Source organism: Lepisma saccharinum, chromosome 1, assembly GCF_977018435.1.
Source record: "Lepisma saccharinum chromosome 1, izLepSacc3.1, whole genome shotgun sequence".
NCBI classification, from domain to species: Eukaryota; Metazoa; Arthropoda; class Insecta; order Zygentoma; family Lepismatidae; genus Lepisma; species Lepisma saccharinum.
In genome coordinates this window covers 58,747,000-58,773,754 of record NC_139229.1, presented here as the reverse complement: position 1 = coordinate 58,773,754, position 26,755 = coordinate 58,747,000, and the positions used below count along the sequence as shown (strand labels likewise).

The 26,755-nt window shown below is 38.3% G+C and overlaps 1 protein-coding gene across 2 annotated transcripts in view; it reads left to right on the top strand.

Moving 5' to 3' along the window:
- LOC145996322 (lachesin-like) overlaps window positions 1-26,755 on the top strand; it is a 414,321-nt gene that overhangs the window by 325,367 nt on the left and 62,199 nt on the right. For both annotated transcript variants that reach the window (XM_083132778.1, XM_083132827.1), the window contains exon 6: window positions 14,503-14,637. In XM_083132778.1, coding sequence (XP_082988904.1) covers window positions 14,503-14,637 — 135 coding nt within the window. The remainder of the gene's footprint in view (window positions 1-14,502; window positions 14,638-26,755) is intronic.

Below are 26,755 nucleotides of genomic sequence, written 5' to 3'. Positions count from 1 at the left end.
CCCTCATTCCTTATTCCGCATTCCTATCTCCGTTTCCTACTATGTTAAGAATGACAAGACTTGTCATGTCTATCCAATACCTTGGGTACGATACGAACTATTATTTTGACTACGTAATGATGATTTACACATCGAAGGAGTATTTAAAAATATGAGAAAGTTTCCGGTGAGGTTTAAACTATGAAGAACTTAGAGTGGATTTATTGTAAATATATTGGATGAAGTCGACAAAGAATCCATTTAATACCCATTGAAAATTGCATGACATACTGTCACGCTATGCACTAAACGCACGACCATGAAAATAGGCGGACGGACAGAACTATGCTTGTGCCACATTTGGGAAAAGCAAAGTGAGAGCGGGACAAATGTGTCAACGTCAACCGGGCTGCGTTGCCTAGTTCGAGCGTCAGACCGACCTCTCTCCGGGGCACTTTTGTGTCATCCATGACCGTTCGAGCAAATACTGTCAGTTTGTATCACATGGATTACGAAGACCAACTCTACCACGAGATAATTCATTCTCTTAAACCTGAGAACACACGGGGTTGTGCTCCGATGTGGCAACAGCGCGAACTTCTGTCATCCGCCTAATTTCATGATTGTGCGTTTACCTTCCTCTTACCCTTTTTGTCTTATTTCGTTCTCTCGCCTTTCTATCATCATTCAGCTCACTTCTCCTATCCTCTCACTCTTTCTTATTACCTTTCTTCATTTCTCTCTCTATCTCTTTCTACCTATCAGAATTTTCCCATATTTCTTTCATATTTCAGTTCTGTTTCCACTCCTATAATTATTTTCAACGCTATACTCTGTCCGAGGAATCTTTGGAGCGAGCGAACGAAAGCAAGTATCTGAGCAAGTGGTGGCTCAAGAGACCTCGACCAATGGATACGTGTAAGGGAACAGGATTGCATGGGGGGTGACCGCAGTAGCGTGTACTGGGACTAAAAATATATGAAAGAAACAATGAAATACGTCTCTAAAATTATTTTATCAACATACTACGCGCGAGTGGGTTAATGACATGTACCTTCGTAAGGCATTAACATTTGACATCTCTCGTCCCGGAAACAAATTGTGACTCAATAGTAATGTGAAGCACCAACTGTTATGCCTTGTGATTTTCCGGCTATTACATTTTGTTTGTTTACTGTTGTGTGTTTTATTATTGAGATCATCCTTATTGAAGTTACTTTGAAGAATATTTATTATACGCAACAGAAGAAACGAATTTTTATCTTTCAAATGCCACAAGTTCAATCAAAATCGGACTATTAGTTCGTGAAATACATCAATTTATTCTTTCAAGTAAAATTCGATGGGATAGAATCCCGGCCTGAGCATATGTGTTCCTTGTCTCTTCATCAATTTCATCATATCATCACTCATATTCATCGTGGCAGAAAGCGGCGTAAAATAACACAAAAAAATGATTCAATCATACTTTTGCGATAGAACAAAATAGGTGCAACAATGATACTCAACAAAAACTGAGGCTAGATAATCTGAATCTGAACCAAGAGATGCATCTTAGTGAAAAGACTTGAATGGAGTGTCAAGTGCATTTCCACCTGAAATGGACTTGCTTCCGGTTTCCACATGATTCTCAAAGAAGAGGTATGCTTCTAGAAACATTTATAATTTAGCCACGAGACAGTGTATTATTGACAGTATTGACAGGTGGCTTTTTGACAGAATAAGGTACACAACACGAGAAGATGCATGGAGAGACAGTTTAAAAATATAGCTGTAGATAGATTATGATAGTGCTATGCATGATAATTGCGGTATTGTATTGATATGTGTGCTAATAATGAGAATAAGATGTCAATAAACCTTGGGTTAAAGGTAATTGATTACTTTTCATTTTGACATCACGTCCAGAGAAGGATAATAATTGCAGTCATAATTTAAGGAGAGTCGCATAACTTTACCATGTAAGGAGATTGGACAAGTTACCGTGACGTTGCAATATTTACCCAAAAGGAACGTCACACAGTGTTGCAGATAGTGCGACAATCGTGTTAGCATATAAAGTAAATCATCTTCAAATAAATCTACCTTACATGACTAAACATCTGAACAGAAAAAACTGCAGAATTGGTACGACCACCATCAACTTCCATCATACAATTTTTACACCAGTTCGGACACGCTAGGTGGCACTGCTGAATGCACTTCAATCTTAGTTCAGGGTTGTTCTAAACTGCCGTGTGTATCATTGCCTGCCTTGTGCCATTGCATCATAATCAAAACTATTAACTTACTTTCTGACATTCATAAAATCAAATGTTATTTCCTCTGTCCGCATCCTTGAAAACATGAACCCACCTCGACATTTCTTTCTAATTTATCTTGGCCTTTGGCCTTTCGTCGAGTTTCCCAACATTAATACCTCTGCAAACTTTCTACTCGATAGATGGCAGTATTTATTATATTTTGTTATTTTCACTAAACATATTGCTAATTCTAAACTAAACGGGTTGAGTTAATCAACATTTATAAAACTAATTCGTGTATATGCACAAATTAAGTGTATATCATCTATTTCAACAAGGGTATTTTGCCACTGTTTGCTCATTACAACAGCCCGGGTTTGCATGTACCAAAAACTGCTAGAATAGGAGCGATATTATGCAATATGATTGTACCGAAATAACTAACGCAAATTAAGCCTTAATTATTTTAATTAATTCAAAACCTAAGGAAAATATCACACCGAAGTAAAAAGCGACACGTTGCTTGAGGGTTTCACCTATCGAACGCAGGATTGTGGGACCTGTCATTTCGGTACGGTGTGAAACGTTGCTGTCGCATGTCGCTTCGGTAACATTCAATATCTCACAACCAACATATAATTATTCCATAACGTCAACAAGCCTTATTGCCTAATATAATCTTTGTGTAACAGAAACAAACATTATTATAGATTTATTCATTAGTTACCACTTTATCAGTTTTCAAAGCAGAAAAAGTTTCAATTCTCAAGGCACCACTGCAATAAGACACCATCCTCTCAACTTGGAAAGAAGGTATCATCTCGATATAGCAATATTTATAGATCTGTAAATATAGTTCACTTGCGATTAAAAATGTAAACTGTTACCAGAGTTGAAATCATCTTGAATGTCCTTTTTTTCATATCCGTGAGAAAACCTGAATAGGAGGGCACCAAAACACACTTTTCACCTTTTGTTAACGCATTTTTATGCACAAAAATAGGCAGTAACAGCCAAAACAGGCAATTTTACAATAGCATTTCTATATCGTGGCACCAAACCAGGAATGGTCTAAATCTTAGTTTGAGATAAAAGCATTTTAATATTCAATGTCCTCAGAAAAAGAAGATTTTGCATTTGAATAAATGTGATCGGTAAAATATGTACTTACTTATAACTGCTTATTAGGTCGTGTGAACCCGCAAAGGAATCAACCAACAAAAAGTAGCCAGAAACTGCACTAGGTGAAAAAAGTCACAATTTGCAGATTCATGATTTTGGCATTCGTGCGACGGTATAGTGATTATTGTACCCTGAATCGAACTTCTGTAATGAAAGTCTACAAATCTTCATAGAAAGAAAACTAACTTTTCTGGTAAAATCCTAACTGGTACATTTCTTTCTATGACAATTTCAGTTCTACATAGAAATGTATTTATTAATAATGTTTTAAGAATTGACAATAGAATGTAGAGCCAGCCCCCGTGGTGGAGTGGCTATTAGATCGCGCTACGACGTCAGGGGTCCCGGGTTCGAAACCTGGCCTTGACATGGATGTTTGTGAGTGTCGATTCATCATTTCATCATCATCCCCATCTTCGCAAATTAGCCAAAATTGGCACCAAAAGCGAAGTAAAATAAAGCAAATCAATCGATAGAATGTAGAGAAATTGTAAGAAACAATGAAAGCATAGAAACAAGTATTACTCGAAAATATTTTCACCAAGTATTTGATTGATCAATTGTTTTAGTTATTTTACTTCGCTTTTCCGCCAATCTTTGCTAATTGCGAAGATGAGGTTGAATGCTGATAAGATGAAAGAAATGAGCAACGCATAACAAAGTGCCTTAGAGGATAATACTGGCTAGGCCCAGACGCCAGAGCCTCGTTAGTCTGCAAATTGCTGTCCAGTGAAGTGATGTGGAAATGAGGTTGTCATTTGGTGTCTTGAGAAATGGTCACCCCTTATACAAGTGTAAATGTATAGATATATATAGTTTGTTTTTTCCTTGTAAGATTATTATGATCTTTGAACTTCACGAGCATGCTGTAAATTTGACATGGAAGGGTGGTTTGCTTAAGATGTTGAATTCGTTGCTACAAGTGGAACTGAAGTCTTCCCCCGAAGCACCAAAACGATTCAGTTCTCAAACGTTCATACTTATCTTCGAAAAACACACACAGCTGGAATAAGTTTTCTTCTCTACTTCCCCGAGGGAGAAAAACTCAGAAGAAAATAAATATTCGTCTGTCTGCTCTTCAACGTTTATCTGTAATTCCAATCTTTCCCAACAACGTTTACATTTAGCAGTTTTTTTTTTTTAAGGTTTCTGAATTTTTTTCTTTCTCCCTTCTCCCTCTTCTGAAAAACTTTACTAACAATCTTGTTTTGTGGAATCTTTCTTTATTGTCAATTTCACTCGAATGACAAGACACATTCAACGAGAGAGACAGAGACTGCTCGAAAGAAAGCAAGAAATATCTTTCCAATTCCTAGACTTATTTCAATTTTGGAGAAATATGTGCATGCGTGATTGCATTCAGATTTTGGGATTTAACAAAACAGATACAAACTTCTGATAGAAGCTTTGAATGTGCCGAATGTAAAAGGAAGAGTGTAAAGCTAAGAAAGTTACTTATGTTACGTAAGTACCTAAAAAGTGTTAGTTATGTAAAATTCAAATACAAAACATGCTTTGTTCTTTATTATCAAAACAGTGAACTTCCAAACTTTAAACACGAGTCTCCCCCTGTTGACGATAATGATAGATTTATATTGACTGAAACTACGTTCAACATTTCATGAAGTAGTGGGAATATAGGGTGTCCCAAAATTAACGCAGGATATAATTTAAGGAAAAAACATTTAATATATTTATTTGTTGGCAGAGTTATTACATTATATGAAAGGGTGAACATTGCCATTAAATGTGGAAGAGAATATCTGACAAAATGTCATCCACGACGCATTTGACACTCGAATTCTTTTGACAAAATTCTGAATCACTTTCTCGCATAACTGTGCTCAATGCCGTCAATAGCTCATCGAATTTCTGCTTTCAATTCACGAATCGTTGTTATCTTCGCAGCATAAACTTTGGACTTAATGAATCCCCAGAGGAGAAAAATCGCACGGTGTGAGGTCGCATAGTTGTTTCACTTGGGGCGATTCTCCTATCGAAAATGTCAGTTAATTTGCCCACAGTTTCCGTACTTGTAACAAATTTTAACGATCGCCACTCGCTCCTTCGTTATGTAGCGCTCCGTATTGACTAACCGCAATGTTCTTCCTACAACATGTGACCTCTCAGAACGCTGCCAACCCTGCGGGGAAAGAATGGCGCACAATTAAAATCCTGCGTTACTTTTGGGGCACCCTTATTTATGATACACAATGAATTTCACCGCGAAAGCCTGAGTTTATATTCTCTATTGTTGATATAACGTTAAGATAACACGCATTGTTCATTGTCAATATATATATAATAAACACAGAGTACAAAACAAACAAAATACAGATCAACGGGAAACCTTTGGTATTTAATGCAAGCGAACATGTAGTGATAGCATAAATATGGAATATATGTCGGAAAATATTTGAATATATCGGAAATAACATACAAAAATAAATTACAAATATATAACATATGCTAAAAAATAAAAATACCATATTTCGAGCATATACGCTACAATTTTGCGAAATATAACATTAATTTTAATATAATATGGAGAGACGTGTTTACATACAATGCCGTTCCCTGCATATTATCTATCATACCTTGTTTTCTGATGTTTAAACTGTATGATCAATATAATGATTCATTCACCCAACAATGTACACACACTTTACTAATTGTTATCGAAGGACTTCTTTTCCGAATCAAACTACAGTAGCAATGCGTAGTATGAAGTTCTCTCTAAATATTTCGTTTAATCACATGAATGCTAAAGTGGCCATGGGATTCACACAACCGTCAAACAAAATGACAATCTATCCAGGAGCACAAAACATTTTAAAGATGTAGTTTACATTTGAGAATGTATGTTCGAAGTCGGGGTATGAGTTTGAAAAAGAAGGATCTTGTATATCGTAACAAACCAGCAACCCTGGCATCTTATTAGGAAGAAATCGAAATATTTCTTCTTGCTGAGCGAATCCCAAAGACGCTTTATGTAGGTCCGAGGCCGTAAAAAGCCCGACTTTATTTTGATAACCAAACCCGGGTCTCCCGTGTGGCAGTCTACGCCTACCGACTATACCACATATGTTATTGTATGATTATGAAAATTGATGATTTAGAAAATGCTTGGGGTGGCATAGAATCGTGTCTTTTCTCCATGTTTTAGTGCCCGTACTCTTGCCATATCTCCAAGGTTTGGTGTCTATAATCCTATCCTTTCATAGTAAGATAATCAGTGTAAATAAACTGTAAGCTTAAGTGTAATCCTACTTCAAATAATAATAATAATAAATGTTTAGTGCCGATAATCGTGTCTTTTCTCCAAGTTTGGTGTCTATAATCGTGCGTTTCCTCCATAATTAATGTATATAATCTTGTATTTTCTTCAAGTTTTAGTGCTAAAGTGCGCGTCAAATCTCCTGCATATGGCCTTGAACGGCTGAACAGCACCAGCGAATCACAGACGTGCGGCGTTGCCTACTTCCGTGACAAGATGTTTCGCTCAACCACGCTGTCTCTTTTCCGTGCGAGATTTCTACATGGCACAGCTCCAGGGCGCTGCTATTGGCTATCGCCATATGCAGGAGATTTGACGCGCACTCTAGGTGTCTTATCTTCAAATTTTAGTGCTTATACTCTGGGCTTTTCTCCAAGATTTAGTGCCTATAATCGTCTCTCTTCATGCTTTAGTGGCAATAATCATGCCCTTTCTCCAAATTTTAGGGTGTATAATCATGCCATTCTCGCATGTTTTAGTACCTACAATTTTAGTTTGTATCAGAGCGCCATCTAGGAGGCATTAATACTCTGTAGAGAAACATAATGTAAAGGTATTGTAAGAACGTTCAGTATTGAGAGATAAAGGGACACTCATATGATAAGATCTTTATAACACAGTCTCATATCCACATTTTTCAACGATGCGAAACCAAAGCCTTTCTAAAAGAGAAAATATTAATTTCACGTGATCTTGGATGCGACTCTCTACTGATGGAAACATTGCGTGACCCTTCTTCAGGGATCACATGAAATCAGGCGGAAAAGAAACGGAATACAGTGGGCGTGGCTAAAATTCTAGAGAAAAAGGCAAACAAATTATCGATTACACTGAAGAATAAAGTTCTCTCTTCTCCATTTTTATCTCAAGCGCCGCTGTTCATTGGCTTCCCGCAACCAATCAATTATTTCGTTTTGTATTTGAGCTTTCATACTCTTTTCGTAAAGAACTCTTTCCAGTTCAAAATACCAATTTCGAACCGCAAAATATACGAACTAAAATTAATTTTATTTTTATAGTTTATTATTTTTTATATTTTCCAGACCCATTGATTTCTATCGCAAACTTGATAATATCGAAACATATCATTCTTGCAATGATAGGTTCATGCTTTTTCCTTTCCATGCTAATTACCTATGACATAATTTTTTCAAAACTTACAAAGTAAAACTATCAAAAATACTTAAAATATACACCTTTAAAGATTATTTAACTAATGGCAATAGTTCTTGAAATTATCGAAAAATCAGAACTTTATTTGAAGCTCAACTAAGGTGGATCAAAACTTTTTTGAAAAACTTTATCTTCTTGTGACCTGAGATAGGTCAGGAACTCTGACTTGAGATGAGGGGCGTCAACATTTGGCATTTGGCATTCCTAGTAATGGTCTAACAACTGACTAGCATCCAATTTTAACCAAATTACTCCCGACATGAAACTTTATTGATCAATCTGTTTTAAAAAAGTAACCGTTTCTAACTTAACAATTTTTGTTACAGTTTAGATAATGAGATACGAATTACTGAACGTAACAAGAGGATTTTGCTAGCACACAGGTAGTATTGCAATCAAATTTTATTAGTAAATATTTTTTTTTCATAATTGCAATTTCCTCAGATAATATGCAACTCGAAAATCGCAACCAGAATTACTTTTATCGAGTCTAGAATAGTGTTGCCATCTTGCGGCACGACTACATAGTAATAGAAAAATTGTTTTTCGTTTTATGGTTCCCTGAAGTTGTATAAGTTTGTAGGGTTGGCCAAATAAGGCGAAAACATAAAAAATGTATTTAACGATTTAATGTAGTTAATTTTGTTCGGATGCAAAATAAATTACTTTGGCGTGGGATTCTGCAAAGTTATAAGACCGGTTCGTTGGCCGAGCACGTTACGTGTTCGATTCTCGATCCCACCACAAGAGTTCCCGAGTTTTGAGTCACGGCTTGGGAATGTGTGTTAAATTTGAGTGTCCCTTCATCAATTTAATCTAATCCTCATCGTCGCGATTATCAAACAGTGGAAGAAAACTGACGCTAAATAACAAAATTACGAGAAATGACGAATTACGGGAAAAGCTATAGGGTTCCACATATTCTCTATTTCGGCTGAAGCGTCCCCATGTATCCATTGCTGTAGTCCCTGATTTCTTACAGAATATACGCTACTTTTCGTAAAACTTCCATTCAGATAATGTTTCCATTAAATATATTTCTGAAATCATTTATCTTCTAGAAAACATATAATTGATGGTATAATAAATATTTAGAAAATTTATTCTTAAAATAAACCATTATGAAAAAAGTACAAATTTTTATGATTGCATTTCAAGATAAAAACTACAGTAGTCGAACGAAGAAAGTATACGTACTGAAAGGGGAGGTAAATGCTATTAAGGCCAACCACAGGGTATACGGCGTATAAGCTCCACTACAGCCCCACATGGACTTACTGATTAGATGTTAGGTGAACCCCAGAGAAGCTTTACGCACGGGCATTGTCGGAAAAAATTCCCACTTGAGATCATCCATCCCAGGAACCGAACCCGCGTCTCTCGATTGATGGATTAAGTTTGCTGTTTTAAGTACACTTTATTCACACTAAGGATAATCGAGACTGGACCTACAGTTTAAACTGGTATCCGAACAACTATGTGCCTCCACCGGGAATCGAACGCTCTATACCGACTGGACAATCACGGGAGTGCAGACATTTATATAGCCTCAGATATCACATTGGTTACATCTGAACATGGCCCCACCAATAAAGAATATACAACCCAGAAGATATTGCATCTTCAGAGACTTTTAGAGAACTGCAAGAGAACAGATGTTCATTCTCACTGGCTGGTTTGGAAGAAACTATTAAAAAGCATCTCCCGGAGCGATCTCATTTCCCATGCAAAATTTCACTCACTTATTAATGCTTTTGAGACCCAAAATTCCCGTGCTCTGTGTTTTAAAAAGCATTAGCATGCCGCAGAAAGCTCACAGGATGTCTTGGAACATTAAACCAAGCACCGTATTAAACCCAACGCAGTGCATTCAGATAAGACCTGCCTCTCCTTTTGGGGCACACGCGCGTTCTCTATTCGCAGACACGGCTACCGCGACGCCATATTGAATTACGTCAGCTAGCTTTTGGGGGGAAAGACAAGCATTCTTCCCCTCTTTTGGTACAGAGAAGCACTGTTGCCAAGTATGTTCATTTGGAGCCAAATCTTGCTGTTCGAAACGCTGCTAAAAACCGTAATAGGTTCCAAGCAGTGGCGCTGGGACAATGGTACATTAAAACTTCATCAATACTTTAGAAACAGGTGAAAAATGTCTTTAAAGGGGTCTGGTGCAGGGAATACCGAGTTTTCAACAAACGCTAAAACTAAATACTAAGCTCTAAACTTGGCCCTTATAATCTATCCACGTATGCATTATTAGACATGTGTGCGCGTAATTATGGGTTCAGTTTTAGCGTACGCCGCATCAGACATGTCGCAGAATTGCCCAATAGGTCCTATCGTTGACAGTAGGTTTAGTAACACCTATTATCACCAAAGGTGCACAATTCATATAAGGAAACGTTATTCAAATTTTTAAAATTCTGGTACAGTTTCAATATGAAGTTCTTTCATGTGAAAAACTTCACAAAAATTACATTTTCAAATTGCGTGAAGCTAGAGAAGACGTTCTGTGTTCATTTGTAAGATAAAAAAAAACAGAAAAGTCTAATAAACTGACGTTGTTCCATCTAGCGTCAATTCGTTCTGAGGTTACACAAGTACTACGGAAAATATAAATCTTCAAATTGTACATGGTGTTTCGCTACTAGACACATATTTTCGTAAATTTCATAAAAATCCGAAGATTGTGTCCTAATCGTGTGTTAATTATCCATCTTCCCCTCTCGTTTTCATATTTACACAGATACACCCAACATGAGATTATATTATGTGAACTATGTACTCCTCAAAATTGTTTTCAATTTAAAATTAGTATAATTTTAATTAGTATAATTTTGTTAACATTGCTCCTAAGTATTGGAATTTATTAATTCCAAAGAAGTTATTTTCTTTAAGATAATAATATCTCGTATAGTAGTAATGAATCTAAATATTGAAATGTTCAAAAATAATAAGTTTGTTTGTAACCAGGCTCGAAGGGATTTTCTTTTTTTTTTTTGAAAAGACCCAAAAATATAATGAACAAGCAGTGACGGCGATTAAGGAGGCGAGGAGTGGGCAGTTGCCCCCTCACTTTTTGCCACTTTTGCTCCCGCACTATGCTAAACCTTATCTACCACCTTGCTCCCCTAGTTTTGGAATCCAATCGCCGCCACTGTAAATAAGACAAGGTGATATGAACAAAAACAGAAGAAGCAACCATTTAACCAAAGGTAAAAAGAACAATTGTAACTACAGTCTGTACCGGGGATCTGTAGAGAAAGCGAACGAAAACAGTCCTCTGCGCAAGTAGCGACTCCAGAGGGTTCGATCAATGAACGTGCAAGAGGGGAAGCGATTGCATGGAAGGAAAAAAAGCGGCTGCAGCTACCAGCCGTTTGCAGCAGCGCGCACTGCGTTTCTCCTGCTCCCATTTTCCCCCCTCCTTTCCTCTCATAACGCTGTATGGTACGCTGCTCCACACATTCCCAAGATAGAGTGTAAGGATGTAGTACACCCCCCAATGGGGTGAGGAAGAGCATGTTCGCAATGACTCTTCAATCCACTGCCCAAACATCAGAGTTTTTGAAAATACTCACAAAAGTGCCCAACAGATGGTGTAGTGTGTATTATCGGGGTGGCCATTCTAAAACAATGACAAAAATTAAAGTATAATTCCCGATTTCCAAGGAAAATTTTTCAAAAATTCAAGGCTACAAGCAGATGCTTTCTTTCTATTTAAACCTTACGTATTATCGCTTCTTACCACCCACACATATACAAAGGCATATTAACAATATAAAGGTTTTGAATGATCCCATTGAATACAATTCAATTCAATTAAACGGTTTAGTATATACCATATTTCATTTAACGTGCAGAGTTTACATTTGCTATTTTACATACTCAGGCTCGAAATGCATTTATAAACACAAGTCCCAAATGTTACGCGGATACACTACGAAAAATTGTTAATTGTAAAAGAATTTCAAACTCAAATTTGCTTAATGAACTTCAATATATCTTAGCTTCCAATATCTTCCGTTTGTCAGATAGATAAAGGACACTAACAAAGTAAACGGGTTCTGTTTTATTTTCAACGCAGCTTCAGGGAATTTGTATGTATAAATTGAATGGGTTTTGGATTAATAAAAGTTGCAATTTTCCACGTCTAGGGAGATAAATTCACGCAGAATTCACGTATAATTTCCGAAGCCAATAATTCACGCAGAATTCTCGGAATTCAAGGAATTCCCGGTGAGTAGTCACCCTGATTATTCATCTCAATGTGGTTCTGTTTTAAGGCGATCTAATTAAACTCAGTAGTGAAATGTGTAAAATGTGAAGACAAAATGACAACAGTACAACACAAGCAAAGTAGCGGGGAGTCATTCGTGTATAGCTACATATATATATATATATATATATATATATATATATATATATATATATATATATGAAGGGAATTTCCCGATGTTACTGGCTGTAGTGCTCCAAATATAGAAATACTGGTCCATTTTAACCTCACTTCGCGCCGTCTAATGTGTCTGATATGAAGTTAATAATGTAGAACAAAGGAGAAACTGAAGTTAAATGGTAGCATATGCAGATGATATTGACATAGTAGAAGATGACGTCAATGTATTTGAAAGGGAGTCCAAATGCTAAGTCATGTTTATAAGTAAAAACGACGTTTCAAGTAATAATAAAAATCAAACGACTTATTTAAATTCAACTACTTAGGATTAATACGTATTAAAAAATTTTATGTAAAAATACCAATTTTTGTTTACCTCATTTTTATCATGCCATTTGACAACACTGCCGAGAAGGAAAGGCTGTGCTTTGGCAGTGCTGAAACCTCGCGGTTGTAGGAGCATTTTCTTTCGCTTTGAACATCCGACCCATTATCAATTTTCTTGACGAACAGCTTAACGACTAACGCCTTTACTTCATGAAAAGCACGCTGTTAATACATCAAAACACCTTTGTTCTGCAGCTTTGCTCCGTTTACGCAGTTCGTATATCATTTAAGTACGAGACAGCATAGCGTTTGCCGGATAATATTATTCAGCAAGCACTTTTACAAAAACAATTTAACGTAATAATTTCCATCGAGAGTAATTTTACTTCAGGAAAAGTTATGCAAGACAAAGTTAAGTTACTATGAAAAAATAATTTATGTATTCCTCGTGTAATTTACGCATAAATTCTAGCGTGATTTAATGAAACAACGTTTATAAATTTTATTTTAGTCTGGTCTCATTTATACGTAAGTTTAGGGTGACATCTGGTAACTGCAGATGTTATGAAAATAAAATGAGTATCCAATCTGTGTAGCTATATTTGTACATGTATTCACTTTTCCACACGATCCCGTTGTTGTAACACGCATGTAAGAAACAACGTGAAATATCGAATTAATCTGAAAAATAAATCATTATTTGTGACATGCAAAAGTAGGGTAATATAAATGCATTTTACAACATTTGATAGCGATAAATATTACAATATGCATGAAGCAATTTAGTTATAAACTTTGTAACAGCTACCCATAATGCAAGTCTCCGCTTTGTAATCCCTCTATCGGCAGTATGGCAACGAATTCTGTTAGAAATCTGAAAGGAACAATCACATCTACGTCAGTATGTAATAGGTATAAATATTACACATTTCACGCTAATTTCCAGAAAAGGGTTCAAACATTTTGATAATATAGGCTATTCCTGTTGCTATTAGTATATATTTAATACAAAAAAACATGTTAAATATCAAGATTATGCATACAACGAACTTTGAAATTAATATCCCAAGCTGCCTTGGACTACATTGAAAGTTTACATTTTTCCTGAACATATTGCAATGAAAGATATAATTTGCTATTGGGCATGTTGCTTATATATTTACAATTTTTATTTCATTCTTCCACTAAAAATATTGGGAATATAAATAATACTGCTTCTATTTTCCATCTTTAACTCAACTTAAATGAAGATGAAAATAAATATTATATTTTGAACCAAACAATTTATGACAAATTAGTCTACAAGCAGGGTGATATACGCGATTTCTTTTCCCAGTCAACTTGTGAATGCGATTTCATTTCTTGATCTCTGATTGGCTGTTGGAAAGTTACGGTGCTGTGATTGTGAGAATGTCTTATTTCCTATTTTTTAGCCCAAATTTCTGCTTTCTAATCTAATTAACCTAACCTAACCGAAAGTACAGCGCAAACAAGATATTCTTACAAACACAGCACCGTAACTTTCCAACAGCCAATCAGAGAGCAAGAAATGAAATCGCATTCACAAGTTGACTGGTCTGGTACCACAGGACAACAACTCCGTTATTAGTTCAGATAACGAAAAATGGAAAGTGAGTAAAGTTATTGGAAATATGTGGTTTCCAATCTGATGCGCTTGAATTTTCAGCCTCGAACGCAACGTTAAGTTCAATGAGAACGGAAAATACACTGTTGCCGAATGCTTCGTATTTCGATACCGTACTTTACATCGGATAACGTGAAAAGTGTTCTCTCGCCCTAGCATTAGCATAAGTGAGCCTTAACTCAAATGTTATCATCAAAGACAATTTTAATTTGACAACAATTAGCAAGTTCAGAAATGTATTTATATAAAACAATTAGTTTCTTCTAATCTTTTCTAGGTATCAACAGGGGGCGGTACGATGTCCCACTACTTCAACCTGCACATTGTCGTTCCAACGGCCTTTATATTAGGTAGCGGAGAATATCACATAGAACAAGGAAGTACAATTAGCTTGGTGTGCATTATAGAAAATGTAAGTAATAATATTTCATTCACAAGTTCGTATTTAAACATAATTTCGCATTGGTATTGTATTGAATCTGTGTGGTTTAGATTGTTGTTTGACAAAACTTGCTTATTAATGAATACAGTGATGCCTTGCAACTTCTTCGCTCGTGAATTACTGTGTTCATCATTTGTAATGTTTTCCATTTTTAGCACACGCATATTCAACTTGTATTCAGATAGAGGAAGAGTGGAAAGAAGGATAGAGGATTGAGACAGAAACGAAGAGGGAAAGTGATAGTAGGAGATTATAAAGCAGTGGAAGATAGAAAAAGGAGAAGGATATTCAGACAGGGAAGAAGGATAAACCTTGGGAAAGACAGGAGACAGAAAAAGATAAAAAGCAATAGAGAAGTTGAGGTATAAAAAGGGACATAAAATGGATAGAGCAGGGAAGAATCATGAGAATTCATATTAAGAGAGAGGGAAGGGAGAGAATGAAAATAAGAAGGTGGAAAGAGAAGAGAGACACAGAAGGGTGGAGATGTAGAGGGATGATGGAAAATCCAAAGAGAGATACTCTTACGTAGCTTTCACACAGAAAGAGCCAATCAATAGCAACATTTCACACCGGAGCGGCATCACAGGCTGCACAAGCCTGGGTTCGATTGGTGAAATCCTCAATCGACACGCAACAGGCGACAAGCTACTAGTGTCGCTTAGAAGCGAATCCTCAGTAATTATTGCCAACTCTCGAACCGGAGAGACACGACATGCTCCACGTGTCGCTTGAGTATTACTAAGACTGGACCATTTTCTCACTGCAGGGTGAATGTTTTGCTTTGGACTGAAGGGGCTCTTGTCGCTTCTCTGTGAATTCTCCGTGCCGTTTGTCACCTTTTGCTTCGATCTGAAAGCTCTCTTAGTCCAGTATGACCTCCGTCTAACATAACAATCCGTCTAAAGACGATTTAATATTATATTTTCTTGTCTGCAAGTTGCATAATTTTGTGGCAATTCTTATTTAAATGTCCAATATATTGCTTATTGGGAGTACAATAATATGGTTTCAGTAACTTGGAGAGTAGTACTAATACCGATGCGACGCCAGGGGTCCATTGCTTTGGCAACATAAAATAAACACATTTGGGCGTCTGTAGAAAGGTTCACTGCTTACATCTCTGTTCAACGTGGTTCAATATGAGTGGTGTATGTACGAGTACAGTCTTCTGAATCAAGGAGGACGAAACGACTGCATATTTCGCAAGTTGTAGGAACACTGGTGTACCCAGATTCTTTTTTCTGGAAGGGCTGCAGATCTAAAGGCTGAATGCCTAAATACCTTCGTCTATACACAATAACGTATTTTGTATGTTTGGAGCTTTCCACTCTATCAAAATTTTGCTCGAAGACAAAAATATTAATCTGGAGTCATTTTAAGGGATATTTGAGTTTACATCTTTCCTTTTTTTGAGCTGTTACCTTATTTTAATTTGAAATTTATTTTCTCAAAATTTCGGAGTGGGCTGTAGCCCTATCAGGTCCCGTCTGCGTTCGCCAGTGTGTAGGAAGAAAATTTCCATCTCTCTTTGATGGTTAGTAATGTTAAGTATAAAGCAGGTTGGAAACACTGCAACAAAGAATTTTCCATAACACATGGTAGTCGCAGTAATGCAATGCTCGAGGAATGACGCACACAGATGACAAATAAACCTATCTTTTTATATCTACACCGCTTATTAGTAGCTTTTGAATGAGGAGGAACTGCTTCGAAGGTGATAAGGTGAGCAAAAATGTTTATAAAATCTACATACTGTGTTTTTGCAATTTTATATCTTATTTTAAACTCGTGATTGCGAATTTGTCCCGTATTTTCATCCTGACAACTTGCCAACCTTACTTTAAACAGCCCCGCATAATTGGCAACGCAGGGACAAGCTAACAATGCAAGCAGCTTATTGCATCGCTCACTCTCCGGCCGGTCGCATCGATTTGAACAGCTTGGTGACAAAACTAGATTATAAGAGCACTTAAAGTATTGTTAACTATATCTTGATCATAAGCTGGGTATACACTGGCAGTTTCAAAATACGAGTAGTTCGATGTAATGTTAGTCATTGCGAAGTTTGAAAACACTATACTGTAACGACCCTGCGTGGTCGCCATATTATATTTTGTTAAGAAGAATGCATGCTAAATGTCCCTGTGAGTCGTACGCGTTTAGTTTAAATATGTTAACGGATCCACCTCTACGTATTATTTGACCCTGCGTGGTCGCTGTATTTCGTAAACGCTAACGGATCCAAATCTACGTTTATTAGCTTTGCTTATTAATAGACCCTGCGTGGTTGCTGTATTCAGTAAATGTTATCAATTATTGTCATTTACACTGTTCAACTCGTTGTTTAGAATTGCAGAGTCCTGCGAGGCTCAATATTAATTGTATTGTCTGAATGCACACAGTTTTAGTTTATTATGACACGTGCATCTAGTGACTGTCCCACTAGGGATTTCTCAATGTCCAACCATGATAATTTTCAGTACGGGGTTTGCTATATGTAAAAAAAAATGAGTTAGCAACGTGTACTTGTAGTTACAATTTTCACCACCCATGCGTCACCGCGAGCATAAAGCCAGCGCAGCGAAGCCCGGAGCTCAGTTGGCTCCCTGATGTCAACAGGCAAACATCCAGGGTTAACTGGCCTCCCAGCCTGAAGACTAGAAGCCATCCCAGAAGGAAGGACGAAGAAAGAAGAAGAAGAGCCTAGCAGCAACCTACCTACCTGGTCCGCTCGCTTCGGCTGATAGGTGCCCAGGTTCTACCTGCCCGGCTTGTCTGGGATCACCCGGACCTTCCTTTCTAACCTGCCGTCCCTTCATAGGAGACACCGGTTGGCTTGCCAATTCCCAGCCAACGCCGGGGGTGTCGCGGCATCCTTAATCCTTATGCCCTGCGCCCGTTATTCGGGAGTACCGATTGGTTTCGGCCAATTCCCGGCTGTGGTTGGGGGTACTACGCACAACCTACTCTCTTTTACAGGAGAACACTTGACGTCAGCGGCGACCAAGACCCTAACTAAAATTAGGTACCCATACTCCCCCTGGCGCCTCACTGCGAGGAATAAATTGGATGTTCCCTGCCCCCTTATCTCTTCGAGACCAAAGGTGGTACAGATGAGTGCTCGTGCGTCGTACAGGTAAAAGCACGTGTGTGGTACAAGTAAATGCACGTAGGTGTTACAGGTAAAGACACGTGTGCTAACAGACATTATTTTATTAAAATTATAATAAACATATATAAATATATATAAAGCTGCTATAACCTTTCTTTACACACAGCAAGCCCTGAGATAATTCTGAGTCCGTGTTCTACGGCTGACAAGAAGTTAGCACATCTGGGTAGACTTTTGCCGTCCACTTAATTGTAGGGTTTAGTGTGTTAAACGCAACCAGTGCCTGTACTCCTGCGCTGTGTTGTTGTAGTTACGTTAGTTCTGTAGTGACCACGGGTGGACGTGTCAATACTGTCATTAATGCATAAACAAGTTTACATTTGTGGGATTGTTTGTGTTTCCAATGTAACTACAACATTGTTATTGGGCGTGATATCTCAATTCATACATGTATAAAGTGGCGGCGGTTGACAATGACAGTTTGCTTTCCCTTGGTAGATAAGGTGTAGTATAGGGCAGGAGCAAAAGTGGCAAAAAGTTTTGGGCAAATGCCCCCCTCATCGTCGCCACTGCATGTGTACACGTATAGAAGCACGTACCGAAGATATTTATTGATTACTTACTACATATGTCCTTTCGTGCAGAACAATTTGTCCATATTGTACCCGTATTCCCATACGTGCACACTAGTATCAATATATACATATATCATCTTCCACATTTATTATTATTATCGAACTTTCAGCACGACTCCAAATCTCCGTCAGTTTCAGAGAAGCCAAGCAAAGGTCATTTGCCTTGCCCACAAAAGGCGACGGCTATATTTACGCTTTCTCTCCCAGAAGCCCCTTTGTCTCCCCAACGTGAAATATTTCCATTCTTCCCTGCAACCAACCCCCTCCTCCACGCCAGCCAATAGAAAGTGGACATGGACAAAAAACCCTAACCCAACGGTGAATTTGGCGGTTCAGTGTGCGTCTATAAGCTAGACAGAGGACATCGGTGTTGAGAATGCAAGTGAAGAATCGGTGTTGAGAATTCAGGTGACAAGTGTGTGTCTAGGACTTGTGCCGAAGAGTCTGTTGTCGAGAAGCTGCGATAGAAGTGTTGAGGATTTGCCTCGACAAGTCTTTGTCGAGAGATTGCGCTGAGAGTCCGTGTAAAAAATGGTTATACTGAACATCCTGTGTCTAGAAGCCGGTGTCCGTCAATGCTGAGAGCATAGCATTTAAAGCTTGATTTACGATGAACGGGATAGTTTTCGTCACAAGATAAACTATATCTTTTTACATATAATATATGTAACTGGTCAGTGTACAGAAGGCAGATGTGAACTGTGACGTGTGCTTCCGCGGCCTGATATATATGTAGGAATCGTCACCGGAGGGCAGTGTGATTGACACCACGGACATTTGGGACAACCAGGTTCCCTAACGACAGACAATGGAGACATCAATACACAGCGCCAGGACATCGGTGTAAGTGTGACCGGAATTGAAATTAAGGTGTGGACTTCCAATTATCATATCATGTAGAGATTCTTAACACAATACACATTCACATATCACAGTCCATCAATCAAATTGCTATAATTTCATATGCAACCCATCCTTTTCCCCAATCTCAATAGTATTTTTTTTCTATTGTTTATGTGCACCGTGCAGGTACAGCCGGGCATCGAACCCTGGACGGCTTGGCCCCCAACCGCCTATTGTTCGGCTTCAACCAAGCGGCCCAGGGGGAAAAGAGCTAGCCTGTACGGCCACAATATGTTAGAAATTATGAATCCTGCAAGAGGTTAATTGTTGCGGATGTATTCAGCGGTCGTTCATTTTGGAAACGACATCGTCTCTGTGCGATGTACACCCACCGGCACTAAAAATTTGACACCTAGATCCTGGTTTACTCACTTTCCTGCAATACTCACTTCTACTATGTTGCCATTGAAACTTTTCTATCAATATTCACTTATCGCCGTAGACTTAGGCAACACACATAACGTGTTGCAGGGATGTATTTCAGGACCTAGATGTCCCATTTTCTTTTGCCGGTGAGTGTACACGCTCTCCAATCTAGCACTTCTCTTCTAGCTTTCTTCTAAAAACTTCGATCTTAACCTCTCTACACCAACACCCTTACCATATCTTCCCCTCGCTCTACTCGGCATTTCAACTTGTGCTGAAGTTTAAATTTCCCTGTCCCTCATTCTTTCGTAACGCACCACAATATAGGAAATCCTCGTTAATCCGGACTCCGATACGTCGGACTTCGCTTAATCCGGACAGGCAAAAGGAGGGAAAAAAGGCAGAAAGCAAGGTTTTCAAATGTGTCTAGAAGTCCACAAGAGAACTTCACAAAAAAAGGCAGTCAACCACTGATGAAATTCTGTTTCCTGCAGACTTTGTACTGTTCTGTATAGTGTATTTAGGCCTATGACCTTTAAATACACCATAATAAACGTGTTTTGTTGCTTTACACGGAGTTTTAATGCAGTTTCTACTGTTCTTTTAGGGTATTTCAGTTAATCCGTACTTTCGTTAAACCGGTTAACTTATTCCCCCCATTAGTCCGGATTAACGAGGTTTTACTGTACTTCCATGTGATTGCCATTTGCTTTCTGACTTTTGGGTGGTATACTGTCACATATGAAATGTTTCATGTTAGAACTTTTCGCTTGGAATGTGTGATTACTGATGATCATTTTCATTTTCTCTTCAACATTCCTTATTTTATCCCCCTCATATGTGGTTGCGAGAGTAGGGTATATTTGTTGATCTTAAAATAATAAGTACATTTATATGTAGTAACTGACTTAATGTTACTTAGTTTCGAGTCGATTAGGTTTAAGATTAATTATCTAAGCTTTTCACATGTACACCCCTTGTGCAAATTAATTGAAACAAAGAATGAATTTTGTAGTTTATTGTACAAAACTCACATATACATGTACAAAACTCACCTACACGTACATTAGTAACAGATATGACCTCCTCTATTTTTAATCAGCATTTGAACACGGTTTGGCATGGAGTCTACTAGTTTCGAACAGCCACTGTTGATTTTCGGATCCCTGTACCACACTTGAATGAGGGCCTGAATGAGCTTCTCCATAGTCGTACAGTCCACAGCACGGAGGCGACTTTTGCATATAGCCCACTAATTCTCAATGGGATTTACGTCCGGAGAATTCCCTGACCAATCAAGTACCTGTATTTGCTGCTGTCATGAATTTCTTCACCACTTTCGATGTGTGACAGGGGGCTATGTCCTGCTGCAATATCCCAGTACTGTCAGGATACTTCGTTTTCAGCTCTGGAATAGCACACTTTCGTAGAACCTCAATATATTGTTGCGAGCGCATCATTCCTTCTATTGGATGCAGGCTTCCGACACCATAGTAACTGAAACATCACCAAAAACATCTTCTTTTGTGGGTGCTCGACATTGCTCGATGTGGCAATCACGAAGCTTCTCTCCCTGTGACCTTCGAACATGCTGACTTCGTTGACCCTGTACAAAGAAATAGCTTTCGTCGGTGAATAGGACTTTTCGCCACTGGTCTTTCGGCCATTACTTATACTTTTTTGTCATTTATACCGATTTCGTTTCATTGTTGTCGTTAAAAGCTGTTTCTTGACAGGTCTTCTGGCTTTTCGTCAGACCGCAATACGGCGCCTGCGAACTGTAGAGAAACTAATTTTGATTCCTTTTTCCTGCAAATCCGTTTACAGTGCGTCACTCGTTTTGCGGGGATCCTTTTTGCTTTGTCGAAGCAAGTAAGCATCATCTCTATTTGTTGTTTTCTTCTTACGTACACACTTTCCTTTACGTTTAGGCGAAACCGATCCGGTTTCCTCCTGCAACTCGATGACACGACTGACAGTTGCCAAACTCACACCAACCACTGACGCGATCTCTCTATACGTTTTAGCTGTATGTCCGTGAAAAGTTACGATCTTCGCCCGTTTCCTAGGTGTCACATCCATCTCGACCTGTGGTCGAATCACATCTGGTGAGGTTTCTAAAATCTGATGCAATACTGCAGCTGCTTACGTCATGATTGCATCAGTCAATGAACACCACGGCGATCGGCCAGGATTCTGAAATCTGATGCAATACAGTAACCTGACGTAGTGATTGCATCAGCCAACAAAACAAATGATCTAACTGACTTTTCGTGTTTGTTTTGAGTACAGGATTACGAGTAATGTAGAAAACATGCTTTGTTTCAATTAATTTGCACAAGGGGTATACGTAACGTTCATGTGGAAAACTTAGGAGTGTGATCAGAAGCGCAACCTATTTCTCACATCCTAAAAAAATGCAAATAAACTACAAAATTAGTTCACTCATTTCCAGTATTCTAAACGTCTTACGTGTCCTCCTGTACGAATTGTAATAATCATTACACAATGGAACAATCGAATCTCGGACCCTGGTCAGCAAAAATATTCTTGGAATTTTGTCGCAAATTCTACCTAGATGATATAAATTTTCGAATTTCCAAAATCATATTTTTGTTACTCAAACTTCCATTCCAACAAGATAGTAAGAATGCTTTCAACCAGAGGACACTACTTGGTAAATATTATTTCTCAAAACCATAATCAATATTAATAAATGTCGATGTACTGTTACTTTTAGAGATAATAGTGTTTCATTCCAATTCGAAATGTCACCAAATCGCTTCGAAAATAGTCATGCTCTACTGCTGTAGTTCTTAAACTTTCATTTTCTACACATCTTTTTAAAATATCTTTTGTAGTTATGGACAGCCACAACTCAAACAAATTGAAGTCATACAGTATAGTTTTAATGCTGCATCGCGGTCGTTTTGCTCGATCGTCTAATAGTTCGCACGGACGCTAGATGGCTTACAGAATTGACCCTTTCTTTGCTCGAGCGAATAACGCTCGAACAGGCAAACGATCGGTACAGTGGGATCCACGAGTATTACCGTGCAAATTGTCCATGACTATTTTCATTAATTTTTCTCTTACATCCTATGTGTTTTTAAGCGATGGATTTTTATGTATGCTGGTGCAGGAGTTGTCAACAGCTTGTTTTGAGTTTTGCCTCCAATCGCCCGTATGATTTCCGCCTTCAGTTCCAAAAGGGTTCGTGGTTTGTTGGCGTACACCTGTGATTTCACAAACCCCCATAAGAAGAAATCACAGGGTGTAAGATCACACCCCACCTGCCAAAAACCACACCACACAGTCGTTCTCAGCGGATGGGTGGATTTCACGCTCCTGGATTATTCGAGGATTTTCGGAAGGAAACCACAACAAACGAGTCAAAACAATTGTCGGCATGACAACAGATGTCAACATTGGTAAGAACAGGTCTGCTAACCTCGAAACAAAACAATAGAACTCGATTCAAATTCGGCGTCCTATACGGAACACCCTATATTTATGAGGAACCATTACTAGAACAAGTTTTCATAGCCCCTATTTTGCTCTTCAACTTAACATAAGCACTACATAACAGACCAACCAACCTGAATGTCTTTCATTAGATTATATGCACGATGAATTATTATTCAGTATGCATTACTATGATTATTTAAAGCACTCTCAACGAGAAATTTCCTATCAATGAACTGTACTAGAGTACTGCATTGGACCACTTTTGCTCGAAAATACTCGATCGAATCTCCCACATTCGAGCGTGATGCGCTCGAATATATAGAATATCAAATATAATTTCAATGTAACTATAATCGTACAGTGGAATCCATGAGTATTACTGTGCAAATTTTCCATGACTAATTCATTAATTCTCTTACATCCTATGTGTTTTCAAGCATTGGAATTTTATGTATGTATGCTGGTGCAGAAGTTGCTAACAGCTTGTTTTTAGTTTTCTTGAAGCTCTTTATTGGGTCAAATAAGATAAAGATTTTCCTAAATTTGTCCTCAATATCCAGCCTTGAAGATGAACGAACCTGAACTTTAAACAATGCGAAGTTTTTTATCACGCCAACAATCATATGTGGTGCGGCAGCACTCAAATGGTGTCCGTACATACCTGGCGACCGTCTCTCGCGGGGCCACTAAAATCGGCCATTCGTCTCGTACTAAAATTTAATAACGGCCATAAACAAGTCATCCCGGGACGAGAGCAAGCTACAGGCCTCGTACAACTTCTATCTCCGGCTTATAGTTTAAACCGAGGAAGAAGCACTGACAAATGTTGCTGTGTGCAATCGTAATAGAATAGTCGCGTTTATTTTCGTCAGGAATAGTTTCATAACGAAAACGGTATTCTGTTTACGTCAGTACATAATGTCCTCTAATTTCAAGTACTGTCGCAGTTACAGCAAGGAATTAAAGCAGGGTTGTAAAAGGTCCAGGAATTTTAAATAAATCCAATTCCGGTCCAGGAGAGAAAATAAGAAATGGGTTCTGGACCGTAAAGAACCTTTTTATCTGTAAAGTATTTCAATTCGGTCCAGGAACCTTTTTACCAGATCAATTTAAATACGGTCCAGGAACCTTTTTTCCACATCAATTTCAATTCGGTCCAGCAACACTTTTTCAATGAAACACTACGCAACTTGGACCGAATATAAAATGTGCGAGTAAAAAATGTTTTGGTCCTGCAGCGGAACGCAATAGAACCTATGGGTTCCTGAACATTTAACAACCCTGAATTAAAGTTTATTTTAAGTCAACTTTTAGCACAGATGGGCTAATCTGGACTGGACCTACAGTTTAAAGTAAGATCTGAATCATTAGCCCTATATATCCCAACAGGGAATTAACCTGAGACCCTTTCATTACAAGGCGTCAAAGTTAGCCACTATGCGATTGAGGAGGAAAACCAATAGCGGCGATTGGGTGCTAGAACTGGGGGGGGGGGGGGGGCAAGACTTATAATTAAGAGGCCACACTGGGAGGGCAAAAAGTAGCCCTTATCGCTGCCACCTAGGAAATCCGTTAGGAATCGATAGGTTCTGGAGGAAATTTGATTTCATTTGACTGAATTTGTGTTATTTGGCGTGGCTTTTCTTCCACTTTTGGGCAATCGTGACGATGAGTGATGATATCATGAAGGGACACTCACAAAGAACACCCATGTCCAGTCCGGGATTTGAACCCGTGAACCATGATGGCTGAAGAAACGTTGCCACGAGTGTTTTTATAAATTTATTTCTTATTTTTGATATTTCAAAGGGCACATGGTCCTCCTCCGTAGTCGAGCGGGTTAAGGCGTTCACTCGTCTTGAGATCGTTCGCTGCGGGACGGCGTAGGTTCGAATCCGGCTCTGGTCGGAATTTATTCGGCCTACGTATAGGGCAGGCGGCAACCCTCCATCCGTGAGGAAATTGGGAAGCTCCGAGTGAGTGAGCGTAATCCGGTCGAGACGACCTACTATAACGGCTGGGGATACGTCGGGCTGACCCCCCGACTATTCCAATACTGGTTGAAGATCTCCACGCTTAGAGGTGACGAGAGAAAGTGTGGGAGGGAGACCGGCAGTCGGTAGGTATGCCCAGGCCCTTCATGGGCTGTTGCGCAAAAGGATTATTGATTACATGGTGCTAATTGTAATTATGTCGCCTTGTAGTCAAGGAGCCCTGGTTCAATCTCCAGTGCAGATTCGGATAAAATTTTGAACTGTACGTCCAGACGTGATTAGCCTATCTCCGCATTAAGTGGACTTCAAACAAACTTTGATCTTTAAAAAGAAACACGAACAAGCGTTTATTGATATGATCTAATAGCATTATACAGGGTGATTAAAAATATCTGGACTCTTTCACAGCTCCATGGCTCTTTAACAAATGTAATACAGTAATGTACGTTAAAGAATAGAAAGAGAAGAATTCGATGCTTTATTTCTTGGTCAGAGACGATGGACGGATTGGTGTAACTTTCTTGGAAAGTGTCTTAAACTCTATTAACACCCCATGACGGGGTCTGTCTTGCAGAACTCACACCATAAACGCATTTTCTACTTGACTTTTCGCGCCATATAACTATATGAAATGATACTTTCGGAGGTTTCCCTTTCTATTCATGTATAGGACGTTACTATATTCGAATTCATTAAAGAGCTATCGCGTTCTGAAAGTGTCAGGTTTTCTTGAATCACCCTGTATGACAATATAAGTCATTTCAAATGTAATCCAAAAGTGCATGCAGCAAAATCTATGAACTATTGTCAGACGATGTAAATGACTTCAACAAACGCTAATGACTAGCGCCCGGGACTTTATGTCCTATAAAACTGTAAAATATGTATGTAATTGTCATATAAATTGGAAAATATGTCATGAAAAATTACAAATATGTCAGAAAAATGCAGAAATATTCCCAGTAAAGCCAAAAATATGCACAACAGTACTCTCGAATTTCTCACATACCCGATAGAGTAGAGTAGGGGCTGTAATGTACCGAATGTTATTTTTACTTTTGACTGATTTTTGTGAAAAGGCAAACAAATGAGAACGAAAATTCTTTACTTCCCGTGCAACAATGGGAGAGAACATTTTCCCTCAATAATGTTTGCATGGCTATCAATTGTCGGCGGGATAAAAAAAGTGGGGTATTATTGTTCTGTACTAAGAAAAGACGGCACCTTTCTTCCTCCGTAATTTCCATATCTTACCATCGACAATATGAACTATCCGTTGTGCTAAAGCTACGAAGAAAAAAAATATGAAATAACCGATTATTTGTGAGAGAATTACGAAATTATACAGAAATATGTCTTAACACAAAAAAATTGAAGAAATATGTTGTAAAAACGCGAAATTGGTGAAATATGTCAAAATATCCTTTGTCAAGTTTGTCTATTTCGGCTGATTTTCATCAGATATGTAAAGATCTCACCCCAATAATAGATCCGAAGCCAAATGAAAAATATGTTATAACATAAAGTCCCGGGCCCTGTCTTAGTCACGTGGTAAGGAAAGATTGATTTACTAAAGGCATAAAAAAGTGGCATGCTATATGCTACGT